The 17,500-nt window shown below is 42.9% G+C and overlaps 1 protein-coding gene across 1 annotated transcript in view; it reads left to right on the top strand.

The window, feature by feature from the left end:
- Window positions 1–17,500, top strand: part of srrm4 (serine/arginine repetitive matrix 4) — a 70,271-nt gene that overhangs the window by 34,411 nt on the left and 18,360 nt on the right. The window contains exons 2-4 of the mRNA XM_042102075.1: window positions 5,529–5,693; window positions 17,095–17,178; window positions 17,422–17,500. The exon at window positions 17,422–17,500 is cut by the window's right edge and continues 2 nt beyond it. Of these exons, the coding sequence (XP_041958009.1) occupies window positions 5,529–5,693; window positions 17,095–17,178; window positions 17,422–17,500 (328 nt within the window). The remainder of the gene's footprint in view (window positions 1–5,528; window positions 5,694–17,094; window positions 17,179–17,421) is intronic.

Genomic DNA, 17,500 nt, shown 5'->3' with positions numbered 1-17,500 from the left:
GAATTTGGGTCTCCCTTTTATTTCTCTGCATTGTGTAGGCTACACTCAGAAATTCATAACATAAACAGAATAGAAACGAAAAATGTCCAGATCCAATGTTTATTGTGACTTCCGAGATTCTAACTTAAGGTAGGCTAACTAACATTCAGTGACTTGGTAATAGCATCTATTGTGATAGCGCGACTTCTATGCGATCGTGCTGCAGACCCCTAATCAATACTCCTGACCTTGGTTGAAAGATTACAGAAGCTAGGTTTATCTTTAACAATATAGATAGATAGATAGATAGATAGATAGATAGATACTTTATTGATCCTCAAGGGGAAATTCATCCTGGGTAACATATGCTATCACCAGTTAATACTATTTTTCCACATAATAGAATCTGCATAATTTGAAGGCCTGCACTGCAAAAAATGAAATCTAACCAAGTGTTGATAATCTTATATTAAGATCAAAAAATCTATTTGGTATTGTTTTTAGTATGAAAAGACTTACCTAGCGCTCTCTCGAAAGATCATTTTGACTTAATTTAAGAAGACTTTGACTTATTTTAAGGAGTCTTATCAAGACAAATTTGCTCAACGCACTGGCAGAAAAATGTGCTTGTTTTCAGGATGAGATGTCTTAATTTAAGAAAAGTTTGACTTATTTTAAGTCAAATGATTTCATGAGAAAGTGCTAGGTAAGTGTCTTTATACTAAAAACAATACCAACTAGTTTTTTTATCTTGATATAAGATTAATAACACTTGGTTAGATTTTGTTAGATAAGCAGTTTTTGCAGTGTGGTCACTACCACTGCTAGCTTGTGTGGCTAGTTATTTTGCTTACTTACACTCTGCTTTATGAAAAAGCTTCGTATGTCCCCTTTCTTCTTCTTGGGTGGGATAGCTGATCTACACACCACAAAAAGGGGTTTGTATGTATGCTGAAGGGAAAAGGGAATATCAAAATGTTTCACTCTGACCTTTCATGGGGTAGGCCTATGTATTGACAGACAGCCCTGGTAACTTAGCCTACCGTTGTCGTTGACACACCTGCTCGCTTGACTACCAGTGCAAGAATAAAGCAATGTGTGTGCAGCATGCGTGTCAGATAACCCTTCCCCCTCCCCCTCGGTTTTTCAGCCAATCAAATTACGACATTTCTTGTACTGTCGTGCTGGCTACCTCATTTGTGCTGATCGGAATGATCAGCAGCACAAATGAGTTCGCTTAAATATTGGTGGGGACAATTTTGTCATCTTAAAATATTGGTTAGGACTAGTCATGAGCGTCCCCCCCTAAATCTACGCCCATGACACACACATAGACACAATCACACACACACACACACACACATGAACACACAAAATCTCTGTCTTTCTTTCTTTCCTTCTGTTTCTCCTTTGGCATTCACACTGAGTGTGCTGACGACAGTCTAAAGCCCCAACACACCTTGTTGTCCACTCCCTCTGTGTGTGTGCACATGTGTGTGTGTGTGTGTGTGTGTGTGTGTGTGTATGTGTGTGTGTGTTCCATGAAGGCTGTGCCATCTGTCACTGTTTCCCCCTTCCAAGCCATCTAGAGCAGTGATGGCACTAACACATGATAGAGAACCAACCCCCCCCCCCCCACACACACACACACACACACACACCCTTTGTCCTCCCCACTCTTGCCCAAGCCAAGTGGCATGACTCACACTCTAACCCTTCTACCTCTACTCCTGTGAAAAAATAAATAAAAATAAAACAACAAAAACAAACCTAACAACCTCCCAGCGGAGACACTCTGACACAGCAGAGAGATGTGGGGGGAGGGAGAGAGAGAGAGAGAGGGAGAGAGAGAGAGAGAGAGAGAGAAAGGAGTGCGGGCTGCAATCAGGGATAGATTAGGTGTTGCGGAGGATATGCTGCTGTGGTGTCATTGTAGTCTACACACAAACACACACACACACACACACACACACACAGCTTCTCACCTGTTTATGTGTAATGGCACACATAAATTATTCATCTGCAGTGCAGTGCAATGGCTGGCATGAACTCCTTTATGTACGTGTGTGTGCAATTTCACACGCAGTCTGCTTCTTGGGAGAGGTGTGAAGAGCAGAGGCTCTCTGTTGCCACTGTCCAGAATAAGAGATGTGTTTAATCTAAACTCGTGCAAAACAGCCCCCCTGCACCACTCCCATGCCCGTGCTTACATGAATAAGCAAGCGATGTGCTCCCCGCTCTCTCGCGCTGTTTTGGTTATTGCTTGCCTGAAGGTGTTTTCCTGAGTGTATGCATCTGCTCTCTTCGCACCCTCCTCCTTCAGACACTATTTACTATGTGGAATTATGGATCACAATTGCAAAAGAGCTTTACCTGCTGGGGAAAGTTTTTGGTGGTCGTGGTGGGGTGGGGGTGAGGGAGTGGTGGTGGTGGTGGGGTGGGGGTGAGGGAGTGGTGGTGGTGGTGGTGGGGTCAGGGTGAGGGGGTGCAGACACGTAAATAAGTGCTCAGTAAATCTGGGAGCTTAGAGGCAGGAAGGTTCTCCCATATATTTCTTTACCCTGATCCGGGGGAAAGTGCATCTCTGATGGGGAAATCGATTTCATTTAGGCGATCTCATCAAGTGGGCTTTCAAGTTGACAGCCGGCAACAAAGGGGCACAGGGGCCCAGGTAACAACAGGGCTGTGTCCAGCAGGGGAGGTGTCAGGAGGCAACATGAAAGCAACCATTACAAAACTTAACCTTGGCCATTTTCAGTGTTTACTCTAGTTTGTTTGTTTGTTGTGGGGTTCTTGGAGAAATGTATCAAAGTATGTGATTTGTGTTTTTTTTATCTCTCTCTTTGTTGCGTGTCAGACTTTATTCATATTACATAGAGTATGTGTCTGAATAAGTCAAGCTGACATTACACAGAAAGCCAACAGCGCATTTGAGCCTTTTCACTCAAAACATTCTGGCAAAAGACAAAACATACTGTTTCCATACACTAACATTGCAATGCATCCCAACTGTGCCATTGCAGCCAGAACGCCCCAAAATGAAGAGAGAAAATGAAAGTCCATCAGCTATTATTACAAACAGGCATGCAGTGAATTCTACCTGAATGGCTCCAATGTGACATTTGAATCTTTTTTTTATTTGATGATAAAGCTCGCTTTTGTGCCTTTGTTCTGTGTTTGGAGGCTTTAGTAGAACAATGGCTCAGAAGTAGAAATGTGCAAGGCTATGCGTGAGAGCCTGAAATGATATGAACAACAAGGTCACAGGTTCCGTTAGCCGTAAATGTCGTATGTACCGCCGCATGGGATAAAAGGGTCTGTTGGATGACCAAACGACTTAATGAGAGTGTGGGGTAGAAAAATGTAATTAAGACCCCGAACCACACACACACACACACACAAACTGCTCAAGGGACATAAAATCACACACATAAACACAAACACACTCTCTCACAGGAGCACACACACACACACACACACACACACACACACACACACACTCACAGAAGCCCACACACACACACACACACACACACACACACACACACACACTCACAGAAGCACACACACACACACACACACACACACACACACACACCACACACTCATGTATGTGTGTGTCCTGATAGCTTTTAAGTCATGCGCTCAGATGCAAAGGGATAGCTGGATGTGCCCTGTGCTCTGGAAGAGGGGCGAGGCAAGCCAATCAGGATGTAATGGGGAGGACTGATATGGCTCTCATTACAATCAGACACAGACACTTGAAAGGGAGGAAGGAAGATGGAGAGACAGGGATGGGGGGGGGGGGGGGGGGCTACAATTATGGCCAAATCTGTCAAACCAAAACACAAGATAATGAGCCAGAGCCTTTGAGTCAGCGGAGGGCTGCAAATCACGAAACTTCTGTCTTTATTTATTTATTCATTTATTCATTTTCCCCCTGTCAGTTCTGTTGATCTGTCTGGCATGACAAAATGAGAAGGGTGAAGGAGAGAGGGGTGAGAGAGAGAGAGAGAGAGAGAGAGAGAGAGAGAGAGAGAGAGAGAGAGAGAGAGAGAGATGGATAAGTGATCATTAAAGCTGTATGCAAAGTATGGCAAAGCAACAGACTTTTCTCCCTCTAAAATATTTTTTTTCCCGTTTGCTCATGCAGCCAGCGTTTCGTTATGCCAGGAGGAAATTGCTCTTTAAATCAAGCTGTACATCTTAAACGAAGGCATGAAGCCAAGCTGTGTTGCTACATAGTTAATTGTGGAGGCACCTAATTCACAGAGCCTCAGGGAAATATTTTGAGAAACCTGTTTCATTATAAGTTTAATAAGAGTGTTATGCAGACATATTGAAAATATGAATCTTGCATAATTAAGTTTGTTGACCTCAGGTGACTCCTGAAAATGAGACCTGGTCAAGAGCGGTTACAGCAATGCAGTACCAGAGGTCTTGTTAACAAATAGCAGGAACACTTGTATTAGACTTAACTGCTAGGTTAAGTTAGGATGACATGATCACAACGGTACAAATACAGATTTCTGTATCCGTCCAAAACCATTATTAATTAATTACACAAGGTTATTACAAATAGCTTTGCAGTATTTTCAGGGCTAAAATAAGACTAATGTTTCTCTTCAAGATTGTCACATTCAGATAGGACAGTGAAGAGAGAAAAGAGAGAGAGAAAGAGAGATCGAGAGAGAAAGAGAGATCGAGAGAGAAAGAGAGAGAGAGAGAGAAAGAGGGAGATGACAGCAGATCAGGGACTTGAGTCTATTAGGGCGCGTGGATCTGGGCATGATTGGGATACTGCTACTTGCAATACAGCCCGATGTCCGCTGATGGTAGTTTAAGGATGATACAAGTGCTCGATGGTGTTAAGCCCCCACTGTCAACTTCAAGGCAACGCTGCGACCGGTGCAAGGCACCTAACTTTAACCCTAACCTTAACCCTAAGCTTAACCCTAACCCTAACCTTAACCTTAACCCTAAGCCTATACTTCCATGCAGCGCTGCCTAGAAGACGATGTTAGGGGCTTAAAACACCATATAACAATACAAGTTGCATGTGTTGTACTGTAGTTAAACATAGGTATGTGAACCAAAAGAAAGCTATCAAGGGCTCTATTTAAATGAAAAATAATTTTCTCTTTAAAGAAGAAAAGGGGGAGAGTCGGATGTTCAAAAAAATCTCAAGGTGTTCTTGCAGGCCATTCAATCCTCTGTGATGCCCTTGCATTGACGTGGCTGACAACCTCGAGATGCAAATTGATGACCGGGGTGTCGGAGGCATCGAAGCATGCACTGTAAATAAGTGCTGTCCATTGACACATCATTTGAGCCAGGAAGTGCTGACCTCTAGATTTTTTTGGAAGAAAAAAAAGGAAAAAAGGCAAAGAAAACAACACTTCAAAAGGAAATTATATCTGGCAGAACTCAACCTTTTGTGAAGAAATCAAAAGCAGTGCCCTTGTTGAAATGTCCTTTTGAAATAGCTGTCATTTTCTCATCTTTGCATAGTATCTATTAGGAGCCAACAGCCTGTTTTGTCTTCGCAGATCTGACACGTCTGTCTCCGTACCTCCCAAAGTCAGCGAGAGGAGCAGGGAGTCCGGGGAGACGGCAGCAGTTGCCAAACAGCACAACAGACGTGCCAAAAAGAGGGGTCGTAAGCACCGCAGCCATCACCACAGCCATCACCACAGCCATCACCGCGCTCGCAGGTAAGAACCCACAACACTCTCCCACAGTACAATACTAATCCAGCTCCTGTCTGGCCTGCCTACCCCATGCTTAATCTACAAACACAATGCATACTTATATACTGTATAGATCCTCTCCAACCCTTTTATTAGAAGGAACCCTAACAGGAAGAACCCTAATTTGAGGCATCCTAAAGGAACCTTTTCTCTAAATTAAGCTGTTTAAAGGTGCTCTAAGTGAAGTTGCGTGGTTTCTAAGCTAAAACATTTTTTGTCACATACAAGAAACATCACCTCACCATCTGCTAGCTGCCTGTGCCTGGCACTGTAAAAAATCGGGGTCTATCTATATCATTTACTTTGCTGTTGTAAATAGTGACTTATCCCCCCTGTACACAATAAAAAATGCTTTTGTTGTGGAGGTGAAGGATTAACTATCTCTATAACTATACAGTGTATCTACTGACAAGGTAATGCTTCACGATTCACGAAGATTTGTTGGGCCACTGTTCTTGGAAGTTGCATGGCTGGTTTCCTCGGTAGTGACTCGATACATATATGCTGTATAGCTATGCTAGGTGAACGATTTGTATATTACAAGTTTGTTAAAGGAGAATTCCGGTGTGATATTGACCTAAAGTGTATTGAAACATGATACCGAGTGTGAACGTATGTCTCATAGCCCATCTCGGCTTGTCCCCTGCACTCCAAAATCTGGCGCTAGTTAGCCGATGCTACCAACAGCTTTTTCAATAGTGGTGCTTCGGCATCGGGCTAGCCATGCAAATAAATCACTGTTTTACACCCATTTACGAGGCTAAATGTATCTCCACACTTCATTGGTAGACTTCCGAGGGCCCTGACATTTAAAACGAGACATTGAGAACTTTGAAAAAGCACTGGTAGTTTACTTACAAGACGATTTATACAGACAGTATCCTCACGAAGTTTAGCGTTTGCAGCCATCTTGAATTTAGTCACGATAAGTCGAGCAACGAGTAAGAATAAACAGGTATGATAAGGGATCAGATTCCAAAAATAATTCAGTGGAAATGCATGGATTCCAGTTTCTTCCAGTAGCAGCAACTGGAATCCATGCATTTCCACTGAATTATTTAGGTCAATATCACACCGGAATTCTCTAACCATCAAATAATTGGCTCCGTAAAGGTTATATTAAGGTGAAAATCTTGAATGGTGTACCTTTAAATTATGTTTTCATTTGTTTTGTTTTTTATGTGTGTGTGGAGCGCTTTGGGTGTGCATCGAATAATAAATAAAGATTTACTAACTTACTCACTTACATCCATACTTGAGTTAAAAAAAACACTGAAAGGCTTTTTACCACAGGGGGCTAAAAGGAAACCGAAACCAAGATACTCACAGTAAGCTAAGGTCGTGAAAAAATTACTTGGTGGAATTCATTCAAAGTTTTAGATATGTTTCATCTTTTTTTAAAAACAGACTTTTTAAAGAACATCAACAATTTCCATTTTCAAAACACACTTTGATATTTAGGTCACACTGTAAAAATCATGAGGGAGAAAAAAAACTGCATCTGTTCTGAACAGAATGTAAACAGTCTTATCTGCTTTGTGCAGTGTACACATAAAGGTGATGTTGGGAATTTCAAGAGGAGCTGAGCTTGGCCTCCTCCTGCCGTCTTGCGTCCGCTGAGCGTTTCACATTTACAGAACGAAAAAGCAGGACGGGTTAGCGCACGGCCTCAGCATGATTTTCCCCAGTGCTGCGGTTCCTCTCATACCTTCAAAGTGCGCGCCACAAACAGGCCCAGCTGGAAACAGTCCTGGCTATGTAAAGCATGCACACACACACACACACCACGCACACGCACACACACGCAGGCGTGTGATCATTCTCTGAGGTGCTATCAGCATCTTAAGCCCCAACATGGCACACATGAGGCGAACACCGCTAGTCAGACTACATCAAAGCTGTGCACAGGCCCCGTCCGTGTTCTCAGAGAGATAGACAGGCACGCCTAGGGACAGCCCAACATTTGTCATGCTTCAATCACATTTTATCCATCAAGGGTCTCTATTTAACACAACCCTCTGTACATTTTGACTTGCAGATTACAGCCCTGCAACATCAAATAGCAGGTTAATGGCCATTATAAGCAGGTGATTTTTTTCAACTGTTGATCCTGGGCTCACTTCTCCTGTTGTTGACCAGTCCAGCTCTGGATTCACTCTCTCCTCCTCACCTCGGCTGCTTGTGACAGCTGAAGTAATGGCGGCCATTAGATGCATGTTTGCCACAGCTTTGCCCTCAAGGTCGCAGTGGTCGGTCGGGCAGTACTACGGACGGCTAAAAGCCATTCAGACATGAAAACACACATAGATCTCTGGTGCTGAACATGCTGGCTCTGCAGAGGAAACACACAGATCTCTGGTGCTGAACATGCTGGCTCTGCAGAGGAAACACACAGACAGATGTACATCACACACTACACACTACACTATAGGCTGTGCAGCAGCACTTCAGTATAATTGTTGCGGTACACCCACATAATTGGAAGGAGAAAGAAAGACATAAGTGGTGTTATTTATATATAGCAATATCATGTATAAAACTGAAGCGTTCCGTCAGCGGAGTGTAACAACAATTCTAGAAGACCTGTGTATATGTACAGTCAATGTCTATGACTGGGCACCATGATAATACTCACCGGGATAATAAGCACGGAAACATATCATATCCTGTTTTATAGTTATGGAACAATCAATATTGGGCAAACTGCATCATAGTCACCTCTATGATGTTTGACAAAGAGCGCAGCATGATTGGGAGTAGAATGGACATTCTACCGTATGAACAAAGTGTTTGCTGACAAAGCTCCTAATGATTATGTCTCTAATTAGTTGCCATTTATTGCAAACCACACCAAATGTCAATACCATGGAGTAAAGCCATGTTATGTGACGTACAGAGTGAACAAATTCAAGACATCCAATCCACACAGAATGCACTGTGTCCATACATAAATAAAGAGAAAGGCCTACAGGAGTCCCTACAAAGTGTTGGTATTTGAGTCCTCATGGCATTCAAAGAGGCCTGAAACTATGTCTGACCCTAATTATTTTTCTAGCGTATACTCAGTTATCCTACAGTGCTAATTGTGCATGAGTAATGATGGTTACTTATCAAAACGAAGATGTGAGTGCCCTTTTCAGTAAGAAAAAATTATTCATGATTAATTTTAATATGGCAGAAAATGTCTTTGTTATACTGAAATGGCCAATGGGCCGTGCTTATGTAACCCTTCTTTACCAGTCCGCACACTCTAAAGAGCATTTACAATAAATGCCTCCCAATTCAGCACTTCACACAACCTACCAACTCAGTGGGAAGCCAGGCAGAGTGCAAGGCCTCTGCTTATGTTCGAACATTGCTCCTTGGTAGCACTTGAACGTAGGCTACTGCATCTTCCTCAAGGACACTTTGATTGAAGTCAGGAAGAGCCCCACTTGAACCAGCAGCCTTCATGTCTATTTACCTCTGATACCAACCACCAAGTAACCAATAGTAGACAATATAAATCTCCCTAGGCTGTTGCATGACATCTATTATGTTAGTGGCATACAATTGTTATTGATACAAACTAGGGCTGTAGTCAAGACCGTCTTTGTTGAGTCCAAGACAATTACTTACTTATGTAATTGTTTTCTGAACTACTTCTTTTTACACTGTGAGTAATACTTTTTCACATAAAAGATGAGTTCTGTAATGTCAAGGCACAGCCATTATAGATAGATTTTGAATAAATTAAACATTTATTTTGTCTGATCATGGCCAGATAATCTGAGACCAAGACAAGTCCGAGTCCAAATACCAACGAGTCCAAGACAAGTCCAAGACCATAAAAAAACGTCGAGTCCAAGACCGTCTCGAGTACTACATCCCTGATACAAACCAATCATAATGATGCAAACCATTTCTGAATCGTAATCCTTAAGAATGAGTTTCAAAATGGCGAGCAAGGGATAAGGGACATAGAGATAAGGGACAAAGTGCTACCACTGACTGCACTGATACAGCAATGAAGACATCAAAATGTAATTTGATGTGACCCTGGGTTGTATAAAGACTTAATACTCCAAAATCTGAGTTCTGCTTTAAAATGATTGCCTGGCTCACTCAGTACCATGGGGATAAAAACCGATAGAAACATAAAAGCTAAGGCTTTTTAAGTGCCATTTTTATTTGCCTCAGCCTGACTCATCTTCAATTGCAGAACATTTCCAGGAAATCTGCCAAAGAGTGGTGTTAATACTGAGGAATGGGGATGATACAACCAAGCAGCCAAAAAAACCCCACAAACAACCTAAACAGAACAATACTAAACAAAACAACCTAATGGTGGTTTCATCCTTGGGCCCCATAATAACCACGTCTTTACGATTAGTGTGTGCATGTGTGTGTGTGTGTGTGGTGACGACTAGTGTTTTCTCGATAAGATGAAATCCATCCACTGCCACTGACTCGGAGTCACACAGAGGTCTTGAAGAGAGACCGCAGAGCTGCTCGAGGGAAGCACCAGTGGAGTCATCACTGCGTCACGGGGAGCTGGGATCTGTACCCGGGGCTGTGAAGGAGGACCGGCCGCCTAATGAGTGACAAAGTTTTCTAATTAACAAGAGAAGTGCTGGCTTTGTCTCTAATCAGCTTTAATGTATTTCAACGACCGGTGGCTCTGAATGCTCTCTACTCCCCCACCACCATTAGTGATTGTTCTGTGAAACAGACACATTCTCGAACACAGACAATGCCCTAGAAAAGATCAAATGCACTTTTTTTTTTCTCCTTACTGGGGGTAGAAGATCAATTAGGATCCTTTAAATGGGAAGATATGGGTGCTCCTATTAATCTCAGTCAGTGACTTGGAGAAATTTATTGTGCGGTGAGCTCTTTTTCAGTCGCCCGGACAATACAAGTTTCCAAGACTTTTCTGTGACTCTATCTTTTTTTCTCACAATTGATCACACAGTCTGCTCTCATTTTTTACAAGCAGCAACACATCTATGTTCAAAAGCATTCATATTGCTTTTACCTACAAGAACAGACGGAACACGACCATCGCGTTGTCATATTTAACTCACATTTGTGGTGGCATTGAGTTAACATCGATTGGCATCTCTCCTTTTGATCTATTGGACAAAGAAGCGCAAGGAAGGAAAAACTCACAGCATCAGAGTCTGACGACCTTTGAGACTTTAATGTGAAGGTTATCCTGAAAAACATCAAGTCAGATGGCTGGCGAATTTGAGAGGATTACAGAGATGAAAGGGCACTGTTTGATCCACAGCGACATTTTTCTCTGTCAGATGCTGCCTGCGCTCCTTTGTGCCAGTGATAAATCCCCGTCCGCATTCAGTCCACAGACTTGCTTGGGAAAGATTTGCAACCAACTCAATTAGCTTGGCGGAGGCACGCTAAATTGCAGCGAACGAGAGGGCAATCGCCTGCCTGACCTTTGTGTTTTATTTAAATTTGCACACACGCTTACATCCCGGCCAGAACAAACACACTAGTGCCTCTTGCGGGTGCTTCCTCTGATAATGGATTAGAGGTTATATTGCTCTATGATAAAAGAAAAAAACAACTAAAACAGTCATATTCATATGATGTCCACACAGTTAATGATGCACAGCTTGCCTTGTGTCCATGACCGCATCCTTCTCTCTATACTCGCTAACATGGGAATCTCCGGTTCTGCTCTCTCCTGGTTTGAATCCTACCTCACAGGACGCTCGTTTAACGTATCATGGCTTGGTCAGCTATCTGCACCTCACCATCTCACCACAGGGGTCCCCCAGGGCTCAGTGCTGGGCCCCCTTCTCTTTGCTATCTACACCACCTCCTTGGGACAGATTATCCGTTCACATGGCTTCTCATACCACTGCTATGCAGACGACACACAGCTCTATCTGTCCTTTCCACCTGATGACCCCTTGGTTTCAGCACGGATCTCGGATTGCCTCTCAGACATAGCTACATGGATGAAGGCACACCACCTCCAGCTGAACCTCTCAAAGACTGAACTGCTGGTCCTCCCAGCTAAACCTACCATACACCACGACATCAACATCAAATTTGACTCCCTGTCTGTTTCACCTACCAGGACTGCAAGAAATCTAGGAGTTGTTCTCAACAACCAACTAAACTTCTCAGATCATGTTGCCTCAGTCGCCCGCTCATGCCGTTTCGCACTCTACAACATACGGAAAATCAGGACTTACTTGACTCAAGATGCTACCCAACTTCTGGTTCAGGCAATAGTCATCTCACGACTCGACTACTGCAATGCCCTCCTGACAGGTCTCCCAGCCTGCGCAGTGAAACCACTTCAGATGATCCAGAACGCGGCGGCGCGCCTGGTCTACAACCAACCCAAAAGGGTACATGTTACCCCGCTGCTCATCCAGCTACACTGGCTACCTATGGCGGCCCGCATCAAATTCAAGGCTCTAACGCTTGCCTACAAAGTAGTCTCCGGTTCTGCTCCCACCTACTTGAATGCCCTCATACAGACATATGCTACCTCCAGTCCGCTGCGCTCCTCAGACGAATGGCGTCTAGCTCTACCACCGGTACGCTCAAGCCAATCCAAACTTTTCTCATCTGTTATTCCTCATTGGTGGGACACACTGCCAGTTCCTACAAGGGCAGGGACATCCTTCTCCATTTTCAAAAAACTCCTGAAGACCCAGCTCTTTAGAGAACATCTCCTCTCATAGCAACACTTACAACAAGTCTTACTGATCCACTCACCAGCCGTCTTAAACTGACAAGTAACTGTTAAAAACAGCACTCACTGATGCACTTATTCTTACTGTACTCTAATGTTTTTAAATTGTCCTAAAATTGTTGAGAATTGCTCTAAAACTTAAACTGTTTACCATGTTGTTAGTCGCTTTGGCTAAAAATGCGTCAGCCAAATGTAATGTAATGTAATGTAATGTAAATGACAGATCAAGAGAGGGAGACACAGAAGACGGCCATAGCCAAAAATGTTCCTGTTGCCAAAACATGTTCTTTTTTTTCGTAAATGTAAATCAGGTCTCTAGGCCAAGTATACTTGCGTATAAAAGGAATTTGGTCTCTGCATTTATCCCATACGTGAATTAGTAAACACACAGAGCACACAGTGAACACACAGTGAGGTGAAGCACACACTAACCCGCATCAGTGAGCAGCCTTGCTACATCAGCGCTCGGGGAGCAGTGAGGGGTTAGGTGCCTTGCTCAAGGGCACTTCAGCCATCTCATACAGTAAGTCATGCATAAGTCATCTCACCAACCAGTCACACAAAGGTGCAGAGCTCTACTATGCTCTTAGCCTAGTATCAAGACAGACTGCTAGTGTGTGTGTGCACGTGCTAGTGGGCCTATTTGGAAGAAAGTCCATGGCCAGTCCACCCTCAGGGATGGGTTACTGAAGGGGCCTACCGGGAAGCCCAAGACTCTGTGTGAAGTCGTCTAGTTCTCCACTCCATCAATTGGGACCCTCAGTCAAAGAGCATAGGTTATGTTATGTATGATAATCATAATTTGTATCTTTTTTACAGCAAGATGCCTTGAATCTGGCAATGGTTATGTCATTTTTGTAAGTCTTCTTCTGTCCACTTCTCTCAACAAAATTTGTCAGAAGTCATCATTTAAGGAGTTATTTTCAACATTTTCTTGGGGCCCAGTGGCTCATAATACATCCATGTCCATCCCTGAATAGGGAAGACAGTCACAGCCAGAAATACTCCTGGAACAAAAACATTTTTAGCCATATACGTCCCTCATCCAGTCACACAAAGGCACAATGTTCCACCACCACACTCGTAGCCTATTCATAGCGCTGATCTGATTGACTGGTTTTTATTACTACCATGTAATTAAGATCATATGCTGTTCATCAGAGCAGCCCATCTAAAAATCTGCGGAAGGTGCAGAGATGTCACACCCGATTAGCCTCTGAAGCGTCCACGTCATCGCGGACTCCAGGGTGGATTCGTCCCAGACCTGGCCCAGTTGTGACATGGCCCGTCGGAGACTATACACAGGTCATAAAGCAGAGACGCATGAAATGGCATGATTTAAATAGCACGGGCAATTAAACCTCTCATAATATGGCCATGGAACAAATGGAACTTAGAAGATGCTGAAGTCTTTTAAATGGTTGAGCAAATACACCAAGTTAATATTACATGACTTTCACAAGGGCCAGAAGGGGGAGACCTGGCTAACAGCGCGAAGCAACATTACAGTTGCATTGCCCTCTAATCACCTCATTTTTTAATCAAACCGGCATTAAGCGTCCTTAGGCACTAGGTAGGCTGCTCAATACCTAATGGAAGTAAAAATGCATAATGAACTTCAGAAATAAGTACAAGACATTACAAGACATGGTTAATATTTAAGGTCAGGATCTGGATTAGCAGGATTAACGTTAGCAGCCTCTAACAATGAATGCTATTATCAGAAGATCCGAATAGTTTTATGTGCATTAGTTTTATGCAAAGGACAGACACTCTTGGCAGTGGACTTGAACCCTGTGTCCACAGACACTGGAGGTGGGTGAGCTAGCAAGGAAAATAAAACCAACAAGTACTACTTAAGATGTCAGAAAGTGAGGTTGACACACAGACCTATACTCTACTATTGCCTTCTCACAAAGCTGGGACAGAGGAATGTGCGTTTTGTTGTTTCAGTGGCCGGTCGGTCCATCTGTGCCAGAGTAGCAAATAAACCCTATCAAACCAATTAAGTGTTACCAACAAATGTGCCCAGTAAAATCCCTATTTATTATTGCAGAACACAAAAGTCTGATAGCTGTTTTATCATCAATTATCAATGTTATCCACAGTTAAAGTTTTATTTCTGTTTTATGCACACCCACACCAATGAGAGCCCATTTATGTTTATAGGCTACAGGCAGAGAAAACAGCTTTTTTAACATTTTTTAAAACATTTTAATCAACACAATCTTTTCTCTAAATAACACTGCATATATCAGTATCAAAATCAAATCAGCACTGTGAAATGTTTCTCTGTGGTTTGACAGCCTCTCTTTCCGCTTTGATGTGAAGCCCTGATGTGGGCTGAGAAAATGTCTGGGAGCATTAAAAAGCTCCTCAGGTAATAACAAATCAATTACACAATAACATTCCTCTTGATAGTTTTTGAAGGTCAAATTGCCCTGCACTATCTCTCCCCTCCACACACACAAACACATTTACACAAAATCATTATAAGACAGCCATGAGTTCCTCATACAGTCCACACACACACACACACACACACACACACACACACACACACACACACACACACACACACACACCTCAGTCCTTAGATCCTTAGTCAAACACCCAGTGAGCAGCAGCTCTCTAACAAATGGAGATTTGAAAGTAGCCCGATTGTGTGCAGCGGTTGCATTATATGTAGGCTATAGTATTAATTATAGTGTAGTTTTATGCTGTATATACCCCACATGCACTGTATACATTCTCTATATACACTGTACTACCTGTACCTTTATAATAATAAAGTGTCAAAAAGCTGAGCTCATTGTTACTCGTCAGTGTTTTTCCTCCAGTGCTGTCACAGCATTTAGCAGCATATTTATGTCACTGTCCGTGTCCTGCTGTAGAGATGCAGGCTTGACGCCTACCTCACGGAAGCCCTCTAATTTAATCTCTGCCAAACACCCTCTCCAGTTTTAGCGATAATGCTCATTTTAGACCTCATTACTGTGCCAGCGATGCCACCAAAATGAATTGTTGGAGGTCCCCTCCTCCACTCTAAATCTCTCCCTCTCTTTTGGTCTCTGTCTATCGTTCTGCCTTTCTCTTCCTCCCTCTCTCTCTCACTCTCTCTCCCTCACAGTGGCTTTCTGTCTACCTGAAAGGCCAATTTAATAGGGCTTAGAAAAGAAAGACAGACGTATTACACATTGGCAGAGCCCTCTTGAGTATGTGGTCATTCTATCAACATCAAATACCTTTAATAGGCCCGGCTCAAGCTGGCCCAGGGGGAAGGAGTGGGCTTACTGCACACACTATATGTGTACTGAACTGGACTGAATATACTGAACAAGGACTGTGTGGTACAATGTGCCAGGATGATGGTGATTTAATCATAATTAGTGGAAAATAGTTACCCTTCTCCTATTTGCTGCACCAAAACAAAAGCTTGTTCACATATCTTTTGATGACATGATGTTTCAATTTGAAACATCTTCGGTGTTAATCATACAGCTAAGGCTCAAGCCTTTCTGTAAATGCTGTTAAAGGTTTCTGTGGAAAGCACAGGCTCCAAAAACAGCAACAAAAACAGCCTGGTCCAGCTTGGACCATGGAACATAACAAACTGTTCCAGTCAATCACGGACAAGATCAGGAGAGTTTTAGTTGCACAGGAAGAAGGGGGAGGGAGAGGCGAGCTAGCTTTCTGTTTTGTTTGAACGTCAACAGAAGTGATGTTACCCAACATCGCTTAGAGCACCTTTAAATCCATTTGCTTATTTTTTCCTTATAAACACTAGCCTGGAAAATCCAGACCCTGGTAATCTAGAAAGATTAACGGTCTGGCCATGAACAATGTAATGGCCCAACTCGAGGGGCGGCACCAAGCATGCATTTGAAAATCTCACTGCAATTGGATAGCATTAGACCAATGTTTACTCTGAATGATTCCGGACTTCGACGCAATTGGATAACACTACAATGTTTACTGACCTCCAACATTGCAGTGCTGTCGTCATCAGTTTAGCTCGCCTCTGGCCCGCCTCTATCAGATTTGATTGGTTCCCCGGGATGCAAGGGGTAAAAGTAACGTGCATCATTGCTCATTTCCAGAGTGTCTCGCAGAGACAATTTCATTGTGCTCTTGCGAGAACTCTGGATTTCCAGGGTATATAAACACATGATCCAACATTAACCATCAGCATCTGATGTATTATCATTTCAGTTTGGAATTTAATGCCCAACATACATAGTTTGTAGTACAGTCATCTCTCAGTTTCATATCTAGGAAAAGATCTATATGGAATTTGTGATATTTATACATTTATACATGATAGGTACGCATTGGGATGAATGGATATGGAGTTTCATATTTCAGTCATATGTCTGATTTTGCACTGTAGTTTCAATGTCTGTTTAGTTCTGTTCAATGTTCAATGAATATATGTGAAGTTAGAGAGGGTGAATATCTATACACAGTATAGATACACAGTACACATTTATATCACAAGTAACCTCTCATGAAGCAGCGTGTTAGACACTTACTGTAAACATCACCCAGTAGCAATTGCACTTAGATGTAAAAGCTGCAATATCTATGAGGGGAAAAAAAAGACCTGTACCACACAATAACTGAGCCTCCTCTTTTCCCCTTCTCTTGCAGTGTATCTTTCGATGGTGACCTTTCCCCCCGGCCTAAGAGGAAGAAGAAGAAGAAGAAGTCAGAGCGCAAGAGGAGGCGGGAGAGGTCAGTTGAAGAGATGAATGGCTGTTTGCGGAGGTGACAGTGTGTAGCCAGCTGCAGTGGAAGCCTTTGAATTTAATTTCCAGATATAATGGGGAAAAAGGCTGCACTCCAACTGAGGGCCACCACAAGGGCTATATCTGTAATACAATCACAAAGATGTGTTTGAGAGAAGAGGTCTGAAATGCAAGAGCCTGATTTGTTGTTCATGTTGTTGTTGTTGTTGTTGTTGTTGTTGTTCTGCAGGGCTCCGTCATGTAGCCCCTCACCAGTGAGGAGGAAGAAGAAGAAGAAGAAGAAGAGCTCCAAAAAGAGAAAACAGCAC

The sequence above is a fragment of the Alosa sapidissima genome, chromosome 8, assembly GCF_018492685.1.
Source record: "Alosa sapidissima isolate fAloSap1 chromosome 8, fAloSap1.pri, whole genome shotgun sequence".
In the NCBI taxonomy this organism is placed as follows: Eukaryota; Metazoa; Chordata; class Actinopteri; order Clupeiformes; family Clupeidae; genus Alosa; species Alosa sapidissima.
The sequence above is the reverse complement of the archived record's forward strand: the minus strand, read 5'-3'. Positions and strand labels throughout refer to the sequence as shown.